This window comes from Pongo pygmaeus, chromosome 10, assembly GCF_028885625.2.
Source record: "Pongo pygmaeus isolate AG05252 chromosome 10, NHGRI_mPonPyg2-v2.0_pri, whole genome shotgun sequence".
Taxonomy (NCBI): Eukaryota; Metazoa; Chordata; class Mammalia; order Primates; family Hominidae; genus Pongo; species Pongo pygmaeus.
The window spans coordinates 95,268,456-95,294,166 of NC_072383.2; the positions used below are offsets into that span (position 1 = coordinate 95,268,456).

At 36.8% G+C, this 25,711-nt stretch overlaps 1 protein-coding gene across 1 annotated transcript in view; it reads left to right on the forward strand.

Annotated features, from left to right (window-relative positions):
* CFAP54 (cilia and flagella associated protein 54) overlaps positions 1-24,767 on the forward strand; it is a 379,132-nt gene extending 354,365 nt beyond the window's left edge. Inside the window, exons 68-69 of the mRNA XM_054442311.1 lie at positions 10,342-10,475; positions 24,333-24,767. Of these exons, the coding sequence (XP_054298286.1) occupies positions 10,342-10,461 (120 nt within the window). The 3' untranslated portion in view covers positions 10,462-10,475; positions 24,333-24,767. The remainder of the gene's footprint in view (positions 1-10,341; positions 10,476-24,332) is intronic.
* The last annotated feature ends 944 nt before the right edge of the window (positions 24,768-25,711 follow it).

Sequence of the window (25,711 nt, forward strand, 5' to 3'; positions counted from 1 at the left end):
GAGCCTTGGACTTGCCAATGGTTGACAGACATGGCGGGAGGGAACTCATAGCATAGTTGTCAGGTAGGGGAGTGGCAGTGCTGCAGATTGGAGAGGGACATGTTCTGAGAGCCTGTCTTCCTGGGTGTGGATCCTGGCTCTGACACTAAATAGCTGAGAGACCTTGGGCAAGTCCCTTAAAGTCTCTAGGTCTCATGGGTGTGTATATTAGTTCATTCTCACACTGCTATGAAGGTACTACCTGAAACTGGGTAATTTGTAAAGAAAGGAGGTTTAATTGACTCACAGTTCTGCATGGCTGGGGAGGCCTCAGGAAACTTACAATCATGGTGCAAGGCAAAGGGGAAGCAAGCAAGAGAGAGAGCATGGCAGCAGGCAAGAGAGAGAGCAAGCAGGGGAAATGCCAGACACTTATCGAGCAATCAGATCTCCTGAGAACTCCCTCACTATCAGAAGAACAGCATGGAGGAAACCACCCCCATGATCCAATCACCTCCCACGGGGTCCTTCCCTTGACAGGTGGTGATTACAATTTGAGATGAGATTTGGGTGGGGACACAGAGCCAAACCATATCAGTGTAAAAACCATATCACTTTGTAAAAAGTTATGTGGGCTCACTTTAATACAGGTCCTGAAAGAAATACTTTACCTTTTAATGCTATCATTTTATTTGAAATTATGTGAATTTTATTATTAGTTTTTTAAATCTTGAACTCTCTGGGGAGAAGGTATAACTCTGATTTCCGAAAGCACATTCAGGTTCACTTAATATTTATGACATTGATGTGCTGTGACTATGAAATAAATTTAGCATTTTCATCTAACTTAACATTTTAAAAACTTGTCTTCATGATTTCGAAGGTAGTGGCTTTTTAATTTTTAATATTTAGTAAAATGTTTGCTTCATAAATGTATCCTGACCATATTTAGGTGGTTTCCTAATTCTAATTCTATTCCTAATTTAAGTAGCAGTTTTTCCAAATAATAAAGCTCATTATCTCCTCTGTGAATGCAGATTATTTTGAAAATTTTAGCTTTTGTAATAAGGCAAGAGAATAAAATCTGTAAACATAAATATTAAGAAATAACAGGCAAAGTTATATTTATTTGTAAATACTATCATTTTAAAACCCAAACCCAAGTGTTTTTAGAAATGATTAGAACTAAGAGAATCTGATAAAGTGGCTGGATGTAAAAATTAATAATTTCTTTTTTTCTAGGAATAATAATTTAAAATGGAAATTTTTAAAATAGTGGCAAAATTATAAAATGCCTAGGAATACATTTAACAAAAATAGTACAGGATATAAGTAAAGATAAGGATGTAGTTTTAATAACAGACAACTTTTCTATACTATTCATTTAAAAAACCTTCCTGTCTCCTGAATTGTAAAATCAACTAGTCATATGTTAATAATACCCTATCATCACTTCTAATTAACATTGTATGGGAGTTCTTAGCCTGTGAAATAAAGGAAGAATTTTTAACAGGTGTAAGTATGGGAAAGAAAGAAAGAAAGCTTTCATTATTCACAGACATAGAAAATCCAAAATAGTCTTCAGAACAACTCTTAGAATGAATAAGTGAATTTAGCAAAGTTGCTGTCTGTACTATCACTGGAAATATAAATTTTATTTCTATATAACAGAAGCAATAATCAGAAATTTAAAAAAATTAAACTCTCATTTATAGTAGTACCAGAAAATTCACATGGACATACAAAGGACCTAGAATAGCTAAGACCATCTAAAAGGAAGAAAGTGGAGGGACTTAAACTTCTACCTATCAAATCTCATTAAAGAGCTACAATAACACTGCATGAGACTGCAGTAAGTATAGATAAATAGAGTTAGAGAGGATAGGTAGGTAGGTAGATAGATATTCTCTATATATTTATAGAATAGAGTCCAGGAAGAGATCCATACATATGCAATCCCATGATTTATGACAGAGGTAACTCATCTTTTCAATAAATGAGTTGGGTCAATTGGATATCTAAAAATAATGTGCCTCAACCCTTACTTTACAGAATATACGAAGTGAATTCCAAATTGATTGTGGCAATAAATGTGGAAGATAAAACAATAAAGCTAGAGGAAATAATAAGAGATTATCTTCATGGCCTTGGTGTTAGCAAAGCTTTCATAAACAGGATGCACTTTTGAAGGTACCAATCATAAAGAAGAGACTGATGGATTGGACTATATTTTAAGATACCATAAAGAGGGCAAAATGGCAAGCCACAGAGTGGGAGAAATTTTTACGTATACCCCAACAAAGGACCTGTTTCTAGATTATATTAATAATTCCTGTATATATGAATGAGAAAAAGACACCTCAATATAAATTGGACGAAAGACCTGTACTTCAACAGAGACCTATACTTAAATTCAGGGTTACTAGTTTTCAGGGATGTGACATTAAAAACATAGTACGGTCGTATATGACACATGCAAAACATACCAGAACAGCCACAGTTTTAAACAGAAATTGTCAGAGTTTGTGAAGATGTGGAATAACTGGAGCTGGTGGCAAATATAAATTAGAAAATTGTTGAGGTACGTTATTTTTAGATATCCAATTATTTTTAGATATCAGCTTAAAGAGGAGTATACATGTACCTGGTGTATATGCCTAATAGAAATGTGACATATATGCATCAAAAGATATTTTTATTAATAACACCAAAAAATTGGAAGTAACTCAACTGGCCATCAACTGGAAAAATGAATAAATTGTGTCACATTCATACAATGAAAACTATGTATCAGTAAGAATGAACAAACTATTGCTTCATTCAACAACATGGATGAAACTCAAAAAAGCCAGACAGGAAAGATTACATATTGCAAAATTCTATTCATATGCAATAAAAACAAAGACATATATATACACACACCTGGTCAGTGACTAGGAGGGAGCACCAGTGAGACTCCTTGAGTGCTGACCATGTTCTATTTCTTGACTTGGGTGATGATTACATGAATATGTTCATTTTGAAAAAAAGTGTATATGCAAGTTGCACATTTATGACTTCTCCTCCTTTTTCTGTCTACATGTTATAATTCAATCAGAAGAATTTTTACTTAAAATAATTTTTGCTTTTTACTTAAAAGAATTGGTTTGGCACGAGGAAAATATAGAACACTGTATTTTAGCATGATAGAAATAACTAAAGCTTGAAGTATCTGACTTGTCTACCAACGGGCTTAAAATGCCTGGAATGTCTAGAAAGGAAGGCATAATAACACAAGGGTCGGTTCTGACATTTTAGGGTAGTTTGTGTTCTCTTGAGGACCAACAAGGATTAATAACTCCTGGATGACAACTGCTTTATTTTCTCTTTCTAATCTGTTGCTTTCACTTGTGGCCTCCATAAATAAACTAAGCAATTAATCTTCATCCTTTGACAAATGACCACTTGTCTCTGGAGGCTCAATGACAAGGTCAGAGACCAAAATGCTCTATTTGTATCTAGTATATAAATTATGTTGTGAAGATAACACTAATGTTAAGTAAAATTATCATAGCCACTTTATTTTTTTTAAAAAGCCATTCCTATCTTTAACATGGAAAGAATTCCACAATGAAAGAAATAGAGCACAAGAGAAAATACAAATATATTAATGCTAATTATTATTTCTTTGTTTCCTACCTTGATTATCTGCTAAAAGGATTAAGTCAGACATGAGATAATTCATTATTATAAAATAGGTGGACTATTTAGTGCAGTTAAGTAGCAAACAGATACAACCATAATAATCATGGTAAACACATATAATTTCAACATATTAATAAACCAGTTAACATTAGCTTGCCAAAATGTTTCTTGTATTTTTCTGAATAAAAAGTAGTAGCGAAATAGCAAAACAACAACAACAACAACAAAGATGTGTAACGTTCTCTAATATATTACCTTGAGTGTAGGGAAACCCTTATATATTGCTGGTTGAAATGATAATTGCCCCAGCATATTTGGAAAGTAATTCTGGCAATAAATGTTAAGGTATAAAAGGTAAATGGCATATGACTAAATAAAACAACTTTAGAGAATCAATAATACAAAAATTGAAAGCACTTGTACACAAGAATATATATAAATAAGCAAGCATGTACAAAAACTAGAAAAAACCTCTATAGAGAATGATTGTATAAATCAGGATACAGCCAGTCCATGAAGTGTTAGGTAGCCATTTAAAAGGATGTGTTCAATAATGATAATCATATGTAGCCTTTATTGAGTCATCGTTATATGCCAGGTACCATTCTGTGTTTTATTTGAATAAACTCATTTACTCCCTGTAACAAGATGATATAGGAACTATTATAATTTCTTTTTTTTTAACTTTTATTTAAGGTTCAGGATACACGTGAAGGCTTGTTACATAGGTAAACTCATGTCATGAGGCTTTGTTGTACAGATTATCACCCAGGAATTAAGCCTGTATTAGTATGTTCTAAATAAAGACATATCTAAGACTGGGTGATTTGTAAAGGAAAGAGGTTTAACTGATTCACAGTTCTGCAGAACCAGGGAGGCCGCAGGAAACTTACAATCGTGGCAGAAGGGGAAGCAAACATGTCCTTCTTCACATGGGGGCAGCAAGGAGAAGTGTGGAGTGAAGTGGGGGAAAAGGCCCTTATAAAGTCATCAGATCTCATGAGAACTCACTCACTTATTACAAGAACAGGATGATGGTAACTGCCCCCATGATTAAATTACCTCCCACCAGATCCCTCTCATGACACATGGGGGATATGGGAACTATACTTCAGGATGAGATTTGGGTGGGGACACAGCCAAACCATTTCATTCTGCCCCTGGCCCCTCCCAAATCTCATGTCCTCACAATTCAAAACACAATCAGGCCCGTCTAACAGTCCCCAAAGTCTTAATTCATTCCAGCATTAACTCAAAAGTCCAACTCCAAAGTCTCGTCTGAGACAAGGCAAGTCCCTTCCGCCTATAAACCTGTAAAATGAAAAGCAGGTTAGTTACTTCCTAGATACAATGGGGGTACAGGCACTGGATAAATACACCCATTCCAAATGGGAGAAATTGGCCAAAATAAAGGGGCTACAGGCCCCATGCAAGTCCAAATCCAAAAGGGCGGTCATTAAAACTTAAAGTTCCAAAATGATCTCCTTTGACTCCATGTCACACACCCAGGGCTTGCTGATGCAAGAGGTGGGCCCCCATAGCCTTGGGCAGCTCTGCCTCTGTGGGTTTGCAGGGTATAGCCCCCCTCTTGGCTGCTTTCATGGGCTGTTGTTGAGTGTCTGTGACTTTTCTGGGTGCACAGTGCAAGCTGTCAGTGGATCTACCATTCTGGGGTCTGGAGGATGGTGGCCCTCTTCTCACAGTTCCACTAGGCAGTGCCCCAGTGGGGACTCTGTATGGGAGCTCTGACCCTACATTTTTTCTCTGCACTGCCCTAGCAGAGGTTCTCCATGAGGGCCCTGTCTCTGCAACATACTTCTGCCTAGACATCCAGGCATTTCCATATATCCTCTGAAATCTAGGTTGAGGTTCCCAAACCTCAATTCTTTAGTTCTGTGCACCCACAGGCTCAACACCATGTGGAAACTGCCAAGGCTTGGGGCTTTCACTCTCTGATGCCATGGCCTGAGCTGTACCTTGGCCCCTTTTAGCCATGGCTGGAGCAACTGGGAGGCAGGACCCCAAAATCCTAGGCTGCACACAGGAGGGGCCATTCTGGACCCGGCCCCTGAAACCATTTTTCCCTCCTAGGCCCTGGGCCTGCCGTGAAGGTCTCTGACTTGCCCTGGAGCATAAATTGTGACGTTTTCTCCATTGTCTTGGTGATTAACATTTGGCTCCTTGTTACTTATGCAAATTTCTGCAGCAGGCTTGAATTTTTCCCCAGAAAATGAGTTTTTCTTTTCTATTGCATTGTCAGGCTGCAAATTTTCCAAACTTTTATGCTCTGCTTCCTCTTGAACACTTTGCTGCTTAGAAATTTCTTCTGCCAGATACCCTTAATTACCTCTCTGAAGTTCAGAGTTCCACAGATCTCTAGGGAGGGCAGGAGCAAAATGCCGCCAGTCTCTTTGCTAAAGCATAACAAGAGTCACCTTTGCTCCAGTTTCCAACAAGTTCCTCATCTCCATCTGAGACCACCTCATCCTGGACTTTATTGTCCATATCACTATCAGCATTTTGGTCAACGCCATTCAACAAGTCTCTAGGAACTTCCAAACTTTCTCACATCTTCCTGTCTTCTGAGCCCTCTAAGTCTCTAGGAAGTTCCTAACTTTTCCATATTTTCCTGTCCTCTTCTGAGCCCTCCAAACTGTCCCAACCTCTGCCTGTTACTCAGTTCCAAAGTCACTTCCACATTTTCAGGTATCTTTACAACAGTACCCCACTTCTATTACCAACATACTGTATTAGTCTGTTCTCACACTGCTAATAAAGACATACTTGATACTGGGTAATTTGTAAAGAAAAGATGTTTAATATACTCACAGTTCTGCAGGACTGGGGAGGCCTCAGGAAACTTACAATCATGGTGCGAGGGGAAGCAAACACATCCTCCTTCACATGGCAGCAGCAAGGAGAAGTGCAGAGTGAGGTGAGGGAAAAGCCCCTTATAAAACCATCAGATCTCATGAGAACTCACTATCACAAGAACAGTATGGAGGTAGCTGTCCCCATGATTCAATTACCTCCTACCAGGTCACTCCCGTGACACATGGGGATTATGGGAACTACAGTTCAAGATGAGATTTGAGTGGGGACACAGCCAAACCTTATCAAACCCAGTACCCAACAGTTATCTTTTCTGCTCCTCTCCCTCCTCCCACCTTCTACCCTCAAGTAGACCCTGGTGTCTGTTGTTTCCTTCTTTGTGTCCATAAGTTCTCATAATTTAGCTTCCACTTATAAGTGAAAATGTGGTATTTGGTTTTCTGTTCCTGCGTTAGTTTGCTGAGGATAATAGCCTCTAGCTTCATCCATATTCCACAAAAGACATGATCACGTTCTTCTTTTATGACTGCATAGTATTCCATGGTGTATATGTACCACATTTTCTTTATCCAATCTGTGATTGATGGGCATTTAGGTTGATTCCATGTTGATATGGTTTGGTTCTGTGTCTCTACCCAAATCTCATCGCAAATTGTAATTCCCATGTGTCAAGGAGGGACCTGGTGGGAGGTGATTGGATAATGGTAGTGGTTTCCCCCGTGCTGTTCTTGTGATAGTGAGTTCTCATGAGATCTGATAGTTTAAACGTGGCTCTTCCTCCTTTGTTCTCTCTTTCCTCCCACCCTGCGAAGAGGGTGCTTGCTTTCCCTTTGCTTTCTGCCATAATTATAAGCTTCCCAAGTCCTCCCCAGCCATGTGGTACTGTGAGTCAATTAAACCTCTTTTCTTATAAATCACCCAGTCTCAGGCAGCTCTTTATAGCTGTATGAAAATGGACCAATACACGTCTTTGCTATTGTGAATAGTGTTGCAATGAACATTTGTGTGCACATGTCTGAAGTCTTAATGGTAGAATGATTTATATTTCTCTGGGTATATAACCAGTAATGGGATTACTGGGTCTAATGATAGTTCCACTTTTAGCTCTTTGAGGAGTCACCATACTGCTTTCCACAATGGTTGAACTAAGTTACACTCCCACCAACAGTGTATAATGTTCCCTTTTTCTCTGCAACCTTACTAGCATCTGTTATTTTTTGACTTTTTACTATAACAGCTGTGAGATGGTATCTCATTGTGGTTTTGATTTGCATTTCTCTAATGATCAGTGATATTGAGCTTTTACTCATATTCTTCTTGGGTGCATGTATGTCTTCTTTTGAAGTGCCTGTTCATATCCTTTGCCCGTTTTTTAGTGGGATTGTTTTTCTCTTGTAAATTTGGTTTCAGTTCCTCATAGATGCTGGATATTAGACATTCGTCAGATGCATAGTTTGCAAATATTGTCTCCCATTCCCTAGGTTGTCTGTTTACTCTTATAGTTTCTTTTGCTATGCAGAAGCTCTTAAGTTTAATTAGATACCACTTGCCAATTTTTGCTTTTGTTGTGATTGTTTTTAGTGTCTTTGTCATGAGGTCTTTGCTCATTCCCATGTCCAGCTTTGTATTGCCTAGGTTATCTTTCAGGGTTTGTATAGTTTTGGAAAGGCAATACTATTCACAATTGCCACAAAAAGAATAAAATACCTAGGAATACAGCTAACCATGGAGGTGAAAGATCCCTGCAATGAGAATTATGGAACACTGCTCAAAGAAATCAGGGAAGACACAAACAAATGGAAAAGCATCCCGTGCTCATGGATGTGAAGAATCAATATCATTAAAATGGCCATACTGTCCAGAGCAATTTACAGATTCAATGCTATTCTTATCAAACTACCAACAACATTCTTCACAGAACTAGAAAAAACTATTTTAAAATTAATGGAACTAAAATTATGGAACCAAAAGAGAGCCTAAATAGCCAAGGCAATCTTAAGCAAAAAGAACAAAACTAGAGGCATTATGTTACTTGACTTCAAACTACACTACGGGACTACAGTAACCACAACAGCATGGCACTGGTACAAAAACAGGCACATAGACCAATGGAACAGAATAGAGAACCCAGAAATGTTGCCACATACCTATGACCATCTGATTTTCAACAAAGGTGACAAAAACAAGCAATGGGGAAAAGGCTTCCTGTTCAATAAACGGTGCTGGGGTAGCTGGCTAGCCATAAGCAGAAGACTGAAGTTGGACCCCTTATTTATACCATATACAAAAATCAATTTAAAATAGATAATTTCTAGCGTATGCATGTGGAAATTAAAGTTCAAACAGATCAAACATTTTACCCAGTTTCACATAGCTGGTAAGTGGTGAGGTCTGAATTTGAAATAAGCAGTCCTACTCCAGAATGCACTTTTTTTTTGAGATGGAGTTTCGCCTGGGCTGGAGTGCAATGGCGTGATCTTGGCTTGCTGCAACCTCTGCCTCCTGGGTTCAAGCAATTCTGCCTCAGCCTTTCGAGTAGCTGGGATTATGGGCACCCACCACCATGCCTGGTTAATTTTTTGTATTTTTAGTAGAGATGCGGTTTCACTGTGTTGGCCAGGCTGGTCTTGAACTACTGACCTTGTGATCCTCCCGCCTCGGCCTCCCAAAGTGTTGGGATTACAGGTGTGAGCCACCACACCCGACCCCAGGATGCACACTCTTAACACTATGTAGTTATTCTGCCTCCCTGAATTGATTAAGGAGGGATTTGTCTTACATACTGCTAATTGAAAAAGCAAATAATGGAAACCTAATAATTCCATTTTTTTAAAAAAGAAAAAAACCATCTGGAAGGATGCCATCCGATCTGGAAACATTGATTATATTAGGACTGATCAAGGAAGGGAGAGATTATTAATTTTTTATTTATTCACCTCTCTATTGTTTGCAGTTATAGAAAACTCTAGAATACTTTATCATTTTTTTAATCCAGAAAAGTGACAAAAAAGTTAACAAAAACCAGCCTCCAAATACAATATCCACATTTAGGTTCATTATGCTTTTTTAAGAATAAAATGAATGACTGGCTCATTTAACAAGTAGACAAGAAATTAATAAAAACTTGTTCTCTAATTTTTTTTTTTTTTTTTTTTTTTTTTTTTTTACCAGGATTCAGACCCACAAGGCTGTAACTCATTGTGGTCATTCTACATAAGTATATACCTAGATTGGCATGAAGTGGGTCCCCAGCAAACATTTGTTTTCTTTCCTTCATTTTTGTTCTCTCTTTCCTGTCCTTCCCCCAATCAATAACCGGTGCTATGACCACAAAAGCAGTCTTTATTTTCCATTTTTCAGCTTGCCCAGGATGACTTTGGCTGTACTAGCTCTCGCTCGTGATAACATGGTGCCTCTTTCAGATACACTGATCTCCAAACATAACTTACTGGTGCATCCTTCTTCACTGTGTGAAGACTTACACTCCAAATGAAAGAGGGAGATTTGCCAACTGGTCAATCTGTTATGCAGGAAAGCATTTTATTAGGAGAAGGGCCAAAAGTCTTACATTTAGAACCATGTACAATGATTACCTAAATACAAATAGTCCGTATTTTTAGAAGTGTTTGCTGTTTTATAGGCTCATGTATGAATCTTAATAGGATGTAGAAAGATATATGTGCCATTTCAGCAGTTTAGAGGTATGAAAGTTTGTGCCTTACCTGAGGCACACAAGTTAACTATCTATCATATAAAATTATTAGAAATTGGTATTTGGGTATTTTGAAAACTTTGTCAACAGTTTGAAACAATGCATTTCATGAACACTTTTATGCTTTTCCTCAGGTCCCATTTGATATCTCGCTGCCATCTATATTCAATCTTGAGAGACTTTTTGATCTGGCTAATGGTTGCATTTTATCGGGAGGAAGCCTTTTCAACTGGATAGTGTCAATTATTCCCTGAACATCCTATACACGGTAACCTTATAAAGGATTTAATTGTTGTTGTTTCTCTTGGTTTGAGCTAAGTTTTTGGAACGGTCCTCTTATAACAACAAACATAAAATTGTTTTTTTACACAAGCTAAATTTCTTTAAAATTATTATTTTGAGGAATGTCTTAAATTGTACTGGAATTAAATGACAGTGCTGCTGCTTATTAAAACTATCTTACAGACCTATTCATAGAAAACAAGTTTATGCGCAGCACAACTGTTTTCACGTTTGGAGTCATTTATGTTTAGGTTGTTTTTGGACAGGTCCATAAAGCAAGATTGGATTAAACCAGTGCTTCTCAATTGGGAGTGATTCTGTCCGTTAGATGACATTTGACAGTGTCTGGAGACATATTTGGTTGTTATCACTGGTAGAGTACTAGTGGCATCCAGTGAGTAAACATCCTACAACACACAAGACAGCTCCCACAACAAAGAATTATCAAGCCCAAAATGTCACTAATGCTAGTCTTGAAAAACCCTCGATTAAACCCCAACATGTGGTAATTTCAACTTTGGAAATTCTCTAAATGGCTTGGGAAAAAATCTGTAGCAAGTGAGACTTTCCATATTTTATACTTCTGAGAGGCAATATTGCATAGAATTTTAGAGTGCCAGCTTTAGAATTGTATAGAACTGGGTTTAAATAGTAACTTTGCCATTTGCTAGCTTTGCTACTTTGGAGAATTAACTTAAATTCTGTAAGCTTTTATTTCCTCATCTGTGAAATGGGGATGTTAGTATCTATCTCATAGGATTGCTGTGTGTATTAATTAGGTGAGTTGAAGTAATAAAGTGCTTAGCACAATGCCTGATGTACTAATAGAGTGCTGGGAGCATTGTTTCCCTGCCAAATTGGAAAAGGACCGTGCATTTCTGACTCATTTTGTCTAGCGTCTAAAAATGCCACATGTGAATGCTTCCCAGATGCTAGTCAGTGAATGAATACTCATGGTTTAAAAAAATAACAACACAAATGTGTTTTTCTAAAGCTAAATTGGTTTAATGTATCATCCTCTATTCTGAATTTCCTACTAGAATTAAAAAGGCCTTTAAAAAAAAATGAAACAACGGTAATAGTAGCTGGCAATTGGCATTTTAAAATAGTCTCCTTTGATAATATAAGAAAAAGTAGAAATTTTATGTTACTCCCTAAGCTTTTAAATGTAGACATCTATGAAGTTCTAAAGTCTGGGCAGAGCTAAGGTAGAATTGTTCTAGAATACTATGTAGAGGAAACAAGCCTTTAGCAAAGCATTTAAGGATAAGAAGGATTTTGGTAGTTGAAAATTTGCTACAAAATTTTGCTAGAAGGGGGCACACTGGAGGAGAACAGAGGCATAAAAACAAAAATACATATGGTTTATATTCAAAGGGCTTGACTCTGACCTACCTGGAGTGTGCACAGTCATGATGGAAAACAAACTGTAAGGAGGAACTAGAATGAAGACTTCAGGATTGAATCGGTAGATGATAGGGTGTCATTACAAGTGACTGAGGAGAGAAGTGACAAGTTCCTGACACTAGTACGCATTTAATAAATATTGGAAGAATGAAAGGAATGAGTGGAATGAATGATGGCCTGGCCTCCGGGGCAGATAAGAATGCAAGATGTAATGAAAGGGAAAGAAACAAAAGACAAGAAGACCGATAGGAAACCATGTTTTAATAAAAGAGAAAAAGAACCAAACATTTGCTCATGAATTCAAAGGGAAAAATTGTTGCCTGATGTCTATACCCTCATATGAAATAAAGTTTGATTCAAACAGAAAAGCCATTCGGATGGTAATGGCTCGTATGTGAAGATGGCTTCTGAGTCCTTTGGTCTGAGGCTGGGGTTTACACATTTCTTTGCTGGGTTAGAGATCACTTTGAAGGGTTTGCATTTCTCAATGGTGAGAGTTTAATTTATTATGCAAAGCTAGTTATCAAGGTCAAGAAAGGTGCAACAAAGTACCTACACATTTAATACAGGTGTGGAAACAGCATGACTCATAACCAAGGCCATTTACCTCAACCTCATGTTAATTTCCCATGAATGCAAATGCCCATCTTCTGGTTTTTGTCACTAATAAGTTTTTACTAGTGAGATACTTTTCATTTTTATTTACTTTAGTGAATGTAAGTGCTTGTACTATTTTTATAGAACCCTAGAACAATACCTGGCACATAGGTCTATAATATTTGTTGGATGGATTGGTGGATGGATGGATGGATGGATGGATGGATGGATGGATATAATCCAGGAAAGATGGCACTATGGAGTTCTAAAAAAAGGAGAGAGGCAGAGGTATCACCAACACTCCACCATCATTACCGCTAACATTATTGCCTACCCTTTCTGGAGCATTTACCTGCCAGGCACATATTTGTAAGTGCTTCAGTGCATTTTCTCCCTCCTGTCTTCACCAGAATTATGACCACGATGCACATAGTATTACTGACCCCGTATTATAGACGAGGAAACAAAAACATAAGGCAGTTAAATAACTTGGCTAACAATCACAGTTAGTCGGAAGTAGAGGCAGGATTTAAATCCTCCCGGAAGAATCTGAGCTCTTCATCGCTAAGCTGGCCTCCTCTGCCTTTCCACCCACTGCACGGCTCTGGGAAATCGGATAGTAAAGGGAGAGGAAGACATAGTTGAGGTTCAAGCTAAAACTGGGACACCTGTCATCTGCCCTGGGGGCTGATTTTAAAAAATGACTTGCAGACCTGAATGGATGCCCCAATAATCCATGGAAGGGGTCCCCAATGTTATCAGTTATCTGTGCTAATATACTGGTTTCCTCTGGGGAAGGCAGATCTCTTCCAACTATTGCAGATAACATTTCAGCACTTTTTTTTTTTTTTTTACTTTTTCTTCACTTTCAGTTCTTACAGATGCTGTTATTCTTGAGTGTTGTTTTGCCTGAGAGAAATACTGTCTAAAACTGCACCAGACCATACAGTAACAGTTTCCCCGTTTTAAACCATCATTCCAAAATTCCCCGTCTTTTCTAAAATAGGAGCAACACTCACTGGTTAAAGCTGTAACTTTCTGTGCAAGGCGGTAAGGAAATGATGATGAACTGGGCTGAAGTACAAACAAAAAGAAAATTCAAAATCTACAGGATGAAAGATGTGTTTATTTCCAGAAATGTCTTTCATAGTTTTTTTTAAAGACCAAATTACACAATTTGCAGCTGGTTTTTACAAATATACAGTATCTGCAAATGCTTTATAGCAGACACCTGCAATGTTTTCTATTTGTTTTAATTATAACAGAGAATGACAGGAGGCAAACTGAAAGGGGGAGAAGAAGGGGAGCAGACACAAGCGAGGGAAGTCAGGAAAGAGGGAAGAGAAGCCCATGCCAACAGCTAAGTGATAGGTAATAAAACTGCAGCACTTCCCATATCTTTCTCCCTATCAACCTTCAAGAGATTGCTTTAGAAATTGACCACCGGCCAGCTATTCAGAGGCTTAAATGCAGTGGTCTTGGTTCACTTCACGCATAGGCACTTTACATAGTCCCCAGCTCAGCCGACTTGTTTGTCACAGAATTGCAGGAGGGGAGTGGTAAATTTCTGGAGAGTAGAAATGTGCTCTCCAGAAACTTGGTTTCTGCCTGCAGTCTGCATTTCCCTTCCTGCCCCTTTTGAGCAACATCATGCAGATCCCTCCAACCAGTTCAAATGACCATGCAGAAGGGTGTCTGCCTCCGAGGACTCCTAGAGTACTTCCAGGTGCCCTGCTCATTTGGCTCTTAACAGTGTCCTCGGACACATAGTTTTGTATTGTATTTTCATAAAACAGCCTTAAAACGGTAGCTCAAGAGTGTCGTAAGTGTGTGAGCCTGCTCCACATTACTTTAGGTTACATTCAGTTTGAGACTGGGTACACTGTTTTTCCTAATGCATCATGGAACTTGTAGGATGCCCATAAAACCTGAAAACTTAAATGAAATATACATGTCATCCAACACATCTTCATCCATAAAAAAGATTTAAATATTATTACTTATTTAATATTATCTATGTGTGCATAGGATTGAACAAGCCCCTAATGGGGTTAGGGGAGAAAACAGTGAACCCAGAAGTCCACTGCTTAACTACTCTTTGCCATTTTCTCTCATTTGAAATGCTATGGTATATTCTACAAAATGAGCTCCCACCAATTTGCCCAACAAGACTTGTGCAAATTTCTGATGCATTGATTATAATAGTAAAAACAAAGGAAAACCTATGAAATGTCCATCAGGTGGAATGGATAAAGAAATAGTGGCATAGTCATACAAGAGAATATTTTATAGAAGTTACAAATAAGTAAATAATGAATAAACAACATTCGTAAATGGATTAATAACAGAGATATATATCAATCTGGATTCATCTCAAAAGCAGGTTTAGCAAAAGAAAATCAAGTGTTGCAGGATATATGTAAGAAGATACCATTGTATACCATTTGTATAAAGCTTAAACACAGGCAAAACAACATAATACAGTATTTATGGATGACTACATATATACTAAAAATATTTTTAACACAAGTTCATTAACGATTGACACCAAATTCAGGTTTGTGGTCACCTCTTGGATAAAGGAGGGAGGATGAAATCTAGGGAAAATGCTCAGGAGGTTTCATTTGTCTTTGTAAAATTTTCTGTCTTAAGCTGAATGTTTGTTATATTAGTCTCTACTCCTTTTGCATACATAATGTGTTTCATAAATTAAAAACACATCGATTCCCTTCCTTATCTTGTTGGCTGGCAAGCTTTGTATTGTTACTGGCCTGCCTATCAGTAAATAACTAATAAATTGAACTATGATTCTCATCTCATTATATGACTGGAGCTGAGTAGTTCACATTTGGTTTCATTGTTTTGGGTTTTAATGACAACTAAAAATCATTTTGAAACTAATGTTAAACTATATACATATGCCCAATTTTAGAAAACTCAATCTATGAAAATATTAAATTTCAATATGAGATAGTAGAGCCTTAATAAATGTTTAATTAAATTGAGTCAGATTCCCTGTTCAGTTCCTACCCATTGTAAGTTCCGCACTATACTTTAAATTACTTGATTTTCCAAAATTAGATATATGCAGAACTTTTTACATGGCTGTTATGCAAAATGAGATTTACTTGTAAAATCCATCTATCATCCATAATTTTGATGTTAAAAAATATATTAAGAAAGAAGTTTCTCTTTACTAACACTCAGTTTCTATTTCTACTTTCCACTTCAGTAGAGCCTTATGAATTGCAACTTTGACTCTAAAATTTCCATAGCAACAGATATTTTTTGTCATAAGTACAGGCATGATTAAGAAGAAGGTTTCAGTGACAGCAGTTTTCTTCATAATTAAATTCATTAGTTAAAAAGCTGGGTTAAGAGGCATGGGAATTTTTTTACAACAAGTAATAATTTGTAACATAACCTGTAATATATAAACCCTGTAAAATAACCATTTTCAACTGGAACTTTAGAGACTGTTCAAAATTAATTGCAAATGAATTGCTTTTGTTCCTGTTTGATATTTAAGATAACTTTCATACATTTTGTATTTAACAGCTTAGAATGGAATAGGTCTAAAACCAGATTCTGCCCAAGTACAAACCACCCTGAACCATCCCTTTAAATTGTACATGATGTGAAAACTGAGTAGATTTCTAAGAAATTCAAAGATTTCTAAGTAGTTTCACAACTTGCCTAATTTAATTTTTCCCCACAAGATTCACAAGAATTTATTGGACTGATTTCTTTTCTTATCATTATAAATGCAATTCGGAACTAATGTAGAAAATCTACAAAATATTGAAAGGTGAAAATAAGTTACCCAGAAGTCAACCACTGTAAAATAACCATTGTTAATATTTAACTACATTTTCTATAGCCTATCTAATTATTTTCCCTAATAGCCAGAAATAAAACAAAACAATGTTCAGAAAAGTATTGAGATTCGAGTCAACTGTTTGTATTCCCTAAGTGTAACATAGACAGGCCTTTTCAGAGCTTATTGGCTGGGAAAATGCTCAAGTTGAAAATGTTTAGACCTGCTGGGGTTTGGATGAAATGCAGTTAAAATGATCAAGATGTAATTAGGGCCAAAGGAATTGTCCAGAGTTTGTTTTCCTAGTAATAAAGTATATGTAATGATCCATAGGAGGGGAAAAAATTAAATCTTCATTTTGTCCTTTGGAGGCTGGTCATTTAATCTCTTTTTCATAGATACATTAGTATTTCTCTGACAAACTGAGCTCATTCATTCAAGCATACATTTGTTCATTTGATAGATCTTATTCATTAGTCTGGTCCTTTGCTTCCTGGCAAAAATGTCCTTTCTCTTTATTTAAAAAAATATTTATCAAATTCTAGTACTACGCCAGGAACTGTGCACACAAGCAGTGACACTTAGGCAGTCCTTTCCTTCAAAAAGCTCACATCTGATCCAGCAATCCAACTACTGGCTGTATATCCAAAGGAAATGAAATCAACATGTCTAAGAGATATCTGCCTTCCTGTGTTCATTGCAGCGTTACTCTCAATAGCCAGGATATGGAATCAACCTAAGTCTCCATCAATGAATGAATGGCTAAATAAAATGTGGAATGTGTGTGTATATGTAATGAAATATTATTCTGCCTTAAAAAGTACGGAAATTATGTCATTTGCCACAACATGGATGAACCTGGAGGACATTATGCTAAGTTAAATAAGGCAGGCACAGAAAGACAAATACCGCATGATCTCACTTATATATGGAATCTAAAAAAGTTAAACTCATAGAAGCAGAGAGTGGTTACCAGGGACTAGGGGAGGGGCTGTTGAGGAGCTGTTGGTCAAAAATACAAAATTTCAATTTAACAAGAAGAATGTGTTCAAGAGTTCTATTGCACAAAATAATGACTATGGTTGGTAACAATGTGTTGTACACTCGAAAATTGCTGAGAGAAGATCTTAACTGTTCTCACTACAAAAAATAAGTATGTGAGGAAATGCATATATTAATTGGCTCAATTTACCTATTCTATAATAATAATCAATGTATATCTATTTCAGAATAACATGTTTGTACATGATAAATATATACAATTTTTATTCATCAATTTAAAAAAAAGACTCGTACCTAATGGCCTCAAGTGTTCATTCTGGACTCAACCCAGGCGTCTCCTCCACCATGGAGCTTGTCCGTACCACTTCTTCCCTGGTGTCTCCACGTAACACATAGGTGCTTTTATCACACTCATTCTATTTTGCACGTGCTTGTTTGCATATCTGTCCTCTCCTTGAGGTCAGGGACCAAAGTAGGTAGATTTCAAGGAAACAAATAAATTTATGTTCTCACTTTGTACAAAAATTTATTCTTAAGTCTAGATTTATATTTATTTGACTCCTACTGAGGTTGAATGTTTTTCACATTTTTTGTCCACTGTGTATTTTTCTGTTGTCATGCTTCTTCAGGATCTTTCTCAATTTTTTACTTGTATGTTCATCTTTTTTTTTTTTTGAGATTTCCAAGATCCCTCAATAACAGGAATACAAACTGTTTTTATACATTTTTGTGATTTTTTTTTTTTACATTCTCGTTTTCCTTTCCATTTTTGTTTATGGTTCAATGGTTCTTATTTTTTAAATTGTGGCAGTCTAATCTAGACCATTTAGTTATTCATATTTGAACTTGCTCAAAAAAATTTAAGGTAGCTTATAAGTATGCATTCAAAATAATGGTAAGATTAATTAAAACCAGACAAGAAAAATTAGGCAAAGAAGACATGGTAGAAAAGTAAGATGGAGCCAGGAGTTGAGCCCTTTTTTTTTCTTTTAATTTTTTTAACGTGCCATTCATCCTTTACTTTCACTGGGAGTCAACCATAGATTGGCTGTATGCTTTCCTGCAGCACTTGTTAACAAGTAAATACAGTGCTTTACAAGATCAACAGCATTTTAAGGGAAAAACGGACCACATACTTAGGAGATGCATTGCTATTACTGATCCTGGTACTCATTCCAGAAAATAAGTTTTCCTGTGAATCCTGATAATAACATCCCATAAAAAAACTGTCTTCAATAGCAGCCCACAGGAAAATAAAACACATTTTATAGATCATTTCAAGGACTGTAGACTTTTCTTTCAAGGATTTGTCATTTATTTTATTTTTGCAAAACAATATCCATTTCTGACTAATTCGTTTAAAACAATTTGGGAGACATTAGCAAGGGAGGGATATTAAGGAAAGGAATGTTTCTATTGACCTTAAAAATAGTTTAATTTTTCTTTGAGGAAAAATAATGTGTTTTTTTCTTTGAACAATTTTGCTGGTTAAAAATATTTTTCAAATATATTTTGGGTTGTATGGAAAAAACACACCAAAACGGCTATTTCTCAAGACTTCAAAGGCTGATTCTTTGAACTGCTTGAAATAAGTTGGTTGATCAATCTTGACTTGCATCCAGAATGAACACAATATACAAGTAGTGCTTCAGCAATTCAGGTAACCACAAGTACATAGTTCTGCTTGAGGTGCTTAAAGTCAAATTCAAAAGTAAAGAAAAGAGAAATAGTTCTGCAGGAGCTGAGTCGATATGGGAATACTATTTGATGTATATATTTCTGGATTGGTGATTGAGGAAAATTAATTTCTCTGACATGAAAATTAATACTTTTAGTTGAGTTGGAATTATAATTTTTGTAAGAAAATAGATTATTATGGGCCGGGCGCGGTGGCTCACGCCTGTAATCCCAGCACTTTGGGAGGCCGAGGCGGGTGGATCACCTGAGGTTAGGAGTTGGAGACCAGCCTGACCAACGTGGTGAAACTCTGTCTCTACTAAAAATACAAAATTAGCCAGGCGTGGTGGTGCATGCCTGTAATCCCAGCTACTTGGGAGGCTGAGGCAGGAGAATTGCTTGAACCTGGGAGGCACAGGTTGCAGAGAGTTGAGATTGGGCCATTGTACTCCAGCCTGGGCAACAAGAGCAAAACTCCGTCAAAAAAAAAAAAAAAAAAAAAAAAAAAGAAGGAAGGGAGGAAGGTTATTACATTTAGGCCAGGCGTGGTGGCTCACACCTTTAATCCCAGCACTTTTGGATGCCGAGGTGGGCGGACCACAAGGTCAAGAGATTGAGACCATCCTGGCCAACATGGTGAAACCCCATTTCTACTAAAAATACAAAAATTAGCTGGGTGTGGTGGTGCATGCCTGTAGTCCTAGCTGCTCCGGAGGCTGAGACAGGATAATCTCTTGAACCTGTGATGTGGAAGTTGCAGTGAGCCGAGATCGCACCACTGCACTCCAGCCTGGAGACAGAGTGAGACTCCGTCTCAAAGAAAAAAAAAAAAGAAAACAGATTATTACCTTTAAAGGAACTATAAAAGTTATTTAGTTGAATTATTTACTACAAGCTTAAGTCTCCTCTAAGTTGTTTCCATCAAGGAACAACTACCCTATGTTTGAATAGCAGCATAGCATCGTGGATGAGGGAGTCAGCTATGACATCGGATAGTCCTGGCTTTCCTTTTATGACCTGCATGAATTTGGCCTAGTTCCTTAACTTCTCTGTACTTCAGTTTTCTCATCTGTAAATTTAGGATACATAAAGCACCTAGAACAATGTCCAACACATACTGGATGCTCAATAACAGGTAGCTCTTACCATTATTACATTCTTAAATTATTACATACATCTTTGGGGGAAGTTCATTTCTATCTAGAAGGATCAGAAGTTATTTATTTTTTTTTTATGGTAATGATAGGAGTTCATTTCTGGTGATAGCAGAGTGGCTTTTATTGAACTACCATTTGCCAATAACAATTTTGAACTCTGGATCAAAAAACAGTGCAAACAATCATAAAATCAGAATTAAAATGATGTTTGAAGTCCCTGGGGAATGACTAAAAATAGGCAGAAACCGGAGGAATGGTAATCCTTGAAATATGGAAACAAACTAGGTGAGGTCCACATTTAAACAGCCTTTTCTCTGAGGGCACACCTCATCTTGCAAAATACGTAAGGGACAGAGCGCAATCAGGAAGAGGCTGAATGACTGAACTTGAGGATTCAGAAGCCAGGGTGTGGGTCTGCCAGAGTAGTTAGAAATTTAGGAGGGAATGTTTCAACAAGGAGGGAGACAATGTGGGGAGCCCTAAAATCTGTGCACAAATTCTCCTAAAACTGTTGACTGACTACCAACAACACGTGCACATGATGAGACTCCAGAGAATCCAATGGAAAGTCATAGCTGAAAGGCTCAAAGAATGAAGCCTCAGAGATTTCAACAGCTGTATGGTACTGGAGAGACAAATTTTGTAATTCAAGTCCAGTCAAGGAAAGGGGACTTAATAAATTATTTGTGCTTTTCATTAAAACCCTAGGAGGGAAATACCTTAAGAATAAGGATTTTAGAACCAAGGACTACAAATGAGGCCTAAGAGCAAAGCAAAAATAAGCCCACCCATCAAACCTCCATAAGATAAAAGTGGTTGTCAGTAATTTAACTGTATGCTAGAACAAAACTCAACGATGTTGCCCACAATGTACAGTAAAATAATTAAAAATTACTTCATATACAAAGAAGCAGGAAAATATCAACCACAATCTAGGAAAAAAACAGTCAACACATTTCCAGAAGTTCCAGGTGTTAGAATTAGCAGATGGAGACTTTAAAATAACTGTAATATACATGTAAAATAATCTATTGAAAAAGATTGCTATAATGGATAAAGAGATGGGGGATATCAGGATACATATGGAAATAGAAAAAGAACCAAATGGAAATCCTTAAACTGGAAAAATATATCTGAAATTTAACAATTCATTGAATGGACTTAGCAAATTAGGTGCTACAGAATTTTTTTTAAAAACCAGTACACTTCTGGACAGATCAGTAGAAATTATCTAAGCACTGAGAAAAAAATGATTTTCAAAAATTTCAGAGCTATGATGGCCTATTCATGTTTCAACATGTGTGAAACTGAAGTCTAAGATAGGAAGGGAAGTTAGGAAAGAGTCCCAGATAGGAAGCAATTGAAGTCCTAGATAGGAAGGAAAGAGTCCTTTGAAAAAAGGATGGCAAAATTTTTTCAAATTTGATTTAAAATATTAACCACCTTTGGATTTAGGAAGTTCAATGAACTCCAAGCATGATAAATAAAAAGAAAACCACACCCGAGCAAATCATAGTCACAGTTCTGAAAATCAAAAATAGGAAAAACATCTTAAAATCAACCAGAAGAAAAAACACAAAGTCCTAAGGAAGTGGGCAATAAGAGTAAAGGCTGACTTCTCATCAGAAACATTGGAGACCAAGTGATAATGGGGGTTGCCTTCTTAAAAGTGCTGAAAGAAAAAAAAAGTCAGCCTATTAATCTAGATGACTTACACTAGACTTACATTTAACCATATTATTAACTATATTAAGTGTAAATGGACCAAAACTTTCATTTAAAAACAGAGATTGTTCTATTTTAAATAAAAGACCCAACAGATTGAAAATAGAAAGATGGAGAAGTGGAGAACATGTAAACACTGAACATAAGAAAGCTGGTGTCACTATATTGTCATTAAGGTATATTTCAAAAATGGATACTGCCAGAGGTGAAATAAAACATCTTATAATGATGAAAGCATCATTTCGTTAAGGTGACATGGTTCTAAATGTGTTTGCATTTAATGATGAGGCATTTTATTTTTTAAACATCTAGTACAGTAATTCCGTTTAAGGACAGAGGTGCCTTGATTAGAAAGGTATTTTGACAAGTCTGTTGGAGTAGGTGGTCTCTATGAGCCATTGATGTGGGGTAGCTTTGATGCTTCAGAGGAGCAGGTAGAATTACTTGAGACAGGAGACAGGGTCACAGATCTTCCCAGTTTTTCCAGAACTGAGATTGACTTTCAGTGCAAAATCTGGGACTATCCCCAAACTAAGTCAGCTCCAGGTAAACTGGAATGGCTGCCTATCCTACAAAGAGAGGAATTTATTTACTTTGAAAATTGGAGAAATAAAAGAGAAAGAGAAGAAAAGAATAGATAGCCATCAGATGACAGAAGGTTGTACAGTGGATTAAGTGACCCATTACAGTGATCCCTCAAACATTAAGTAAAATTACTAAACTCACAAAAATGATAGTCATAAAATATGTCTGTACGTTTGAGAAGCTAGTGATGAGGTAGAATGGTTGAAAAGTTGCATGCATCATGAACATGGTATTTCTGGAACAAGGATCATGAGAACATAAGTTTTGGGGGATTTGTAGGAATCATGGGAATAGTTTTAGACTTTCATAGGTTATGAAATGGGAGGTTTGAGTCAGGCTTGGGGATATTAAGGGCAAAAGGAGCTGAGATTGTATCTGGATCTTACAACTGTATTAGTTAAGAATCATTTGGTTTTGGATAATAGAAAATCTACCTTTAACTGGGTCATACACTAAAGGAAATTTATTTGTTCATGTAACTAAAGATTCCAGAGGTAAGGTGAGCTTCTGGCTCGACTCAGTCCAGAGGTTCATGATTCACATCTGAGCTGTCTTTCATTTCTCAGCAGTTATCTCAGCAGCCCCCTTCCTTGTGACATTTTGTCTTCAGTCTAGTTTTCCTGTTGGCAGCAACAGTGGCCATAGCAGTTCCAAGACACATTCTCACACAACACATGGGTCTTCAAACTTTTTCTATAAAGGGCAAGATAGTAAATCTAGTTTTGTGTCTCTGTTGCAAATAGTCAACTCTGCCTTTACAGTGCAAAAGCAGCCATACACAACATATAAACAAAAGGCATAGATGTGTTCCAATAAAACTTTTAAAAATTAATTTGAATTTCTTATAATTTTCATATGCCATGAAATATTATTATTTGTGTTTTTCTCCCTACCATAAAAATATGAAATTATTCTTATTCTTAGCTCAGGAACTGCACAAAAACCAGGCAGTGGTCCAGATTTTACCTGGGGGCTATGATTTGCTGACACAAGACTTCAAAGATTACCTGACTAGAGTGTTAATCAAAAAATTCGGTTCTCCATAGCATATGTTCTCTTTTGTCTTCTCCGTACTCTCACTCAAGATAACCCTATCCAGTACCATTTATATGCCAAAATCCTCCAGTATTTTATCTCCAACCCAGAGTGCTCTCCTAGCTCCAGATTCCTGTAGCCACCTGCCTACTTAACATCTCCATTTAGAAGTTTAATCGAATTTTAAACTTAACATGATCAAAATCCTCTAGGGAACTCTGCTTCCTTAAAATGGGTCCAGCTCCAAGCAGCCAACAGGGGCACATTGACACTCCCATGGAATTGATCTCAATTCCACAGGATGGTATTTCAACATTTTTTACATTTCTAATGTGCGTATAATGTCAAAAGACAAAATTCCAACAAAGTTAGTTGTAGATCGAATTTGCTTTTATTTGCAATTCATGAATCAGGGACAGCCTCCATTCTGCAGAACAGAATGAGCGCTCCTGTTGGACAATGGCACAACAGTGAGTTTTGTAAGGTAGGAACAAGGAAACAGAAGAATAGAAAAGAAAACCTGATTGGTTAATATCAGGTTGCTTTTTTGTGAGAGTTAAAACAGAGGGACTTCCTTATTACACTCACTCAGGTAAACTGGAATCTTCTGTTTTCAGGAAAAATTGTTCTGTTCTGTTTTGGGATCTCTGCTTTTTTAAAGTTTTGGTTTGATTATGTGGCATTCAGCATGAGTGACTCCATTATGGTTTGGTCAGGTCTGTTGAGGACTAGCACAGGAGCATAATTTTTGTTTAACAGGTGAGGTGAAATGAAGTATGCACTTTCTGAAATGAGGAAAATTATATGAAATTCAAGGTATTACTCTTTTTTCCTCCTCTAGGGATGATAAAACTGAGAAATAAATCAAGAGTATGACAACAGACTGAGGAATTTTTCAGCAATATCTGTCAGCCTTTGGAAATTTGGTGAGAAGTAGTCATGATTCAATGTCTTGCTTGCACAGAAGTCTCCAGTTCAAACTTGGATCTTGCCCCATCTGATTTCTTATGATATATACAAGTACTCTAGATGTTGCTTTGAGATTTCGCTGTTGATCAACTGGCCTCCTGCAGCTTCATAGGTGCTTTAGCTCCCAGTAGGGCAGTTTAACTACTATCTTCTCTGTGAGTTCCAGGTCTGTATATCTCCTCAGCTTGCTCTCAATTTGTCCAACTTTCTATTTCTTTATCAAGTTGCTTTGGCTTCCCTACTCTCTCCTGTGTTTTGAAAAGAATAAATTCTCAAGTAAATTAAAACTACATTCTGGTAAAAATGAGCATGCATGTGTATTTAGTCCTTCATTTATTCAATATGCATTTTTGGAGCTTTGCTCTATATTAGACATAGTTCCAGGCTCTAAAAACACAAAGATCCATAAGCTGTGGCTCATCCCTTAAGATGCTGATAGTATATTAAAGGCAACAAAATGTAAACTTACAATTCACAATACAACAATGCAGATAGATGTTAACATGAAGCCTCCACAAAATGTTTTAGGAAGACAGGGAAATAGCAAGGATTCACAGAGGAGATGATGCAGTAACTATATTGTGGGGGTGGGAAGAGGGAAGGAAGACAAAAACAAGAATCCCTAGTCCAAAATATTGTTAGTTGAGCCACGAGATGATTACTTCCAGGAAGAAATATTGAGAAGATGTATTGGGTAGATGAAATACCTAATGAGACCATAAATGACGAGAATTGCCTCTTATAGCGTATGAGAAGATAATTTTTATCAGATAATGAAATTGTTTTCAGTCTTCAGAATGAAAATGAATCCCTTGCTAATGCAGATCATGCTAATAAAGGAAGTAAAAGAGAATCTTAGAATTATACTTGGCTCATGATAGGCAGAAACCAACGTAAATAGCCTAGGAAAAAAAAGAAAGATAATAAAGTAATCAAAATAATTGCTTAATAGGGAATGTGAAAGATCTGCAACGTTAAATTATAAATGTACATTTTCATGAAAAATGAGGTGACCTTAAGGAAAAGATTAGAAACCCACACTCATGCCAGTTAGAAGCAATGCTTTTCATTAGCGAAGCTGAGGATTAATTAAATCTAGGGAAATTCTTTGAAATCCACAAGTGTGAGTTACATTTGAATACAATACAACGGGTGTATTGGTATCATAATTAATGATTAGCATAGACTTCTTTATTAAATGTATGTGGAATAGTTCAAGTGGCAAATGTGAAATAAAGAGGACGAAAACAT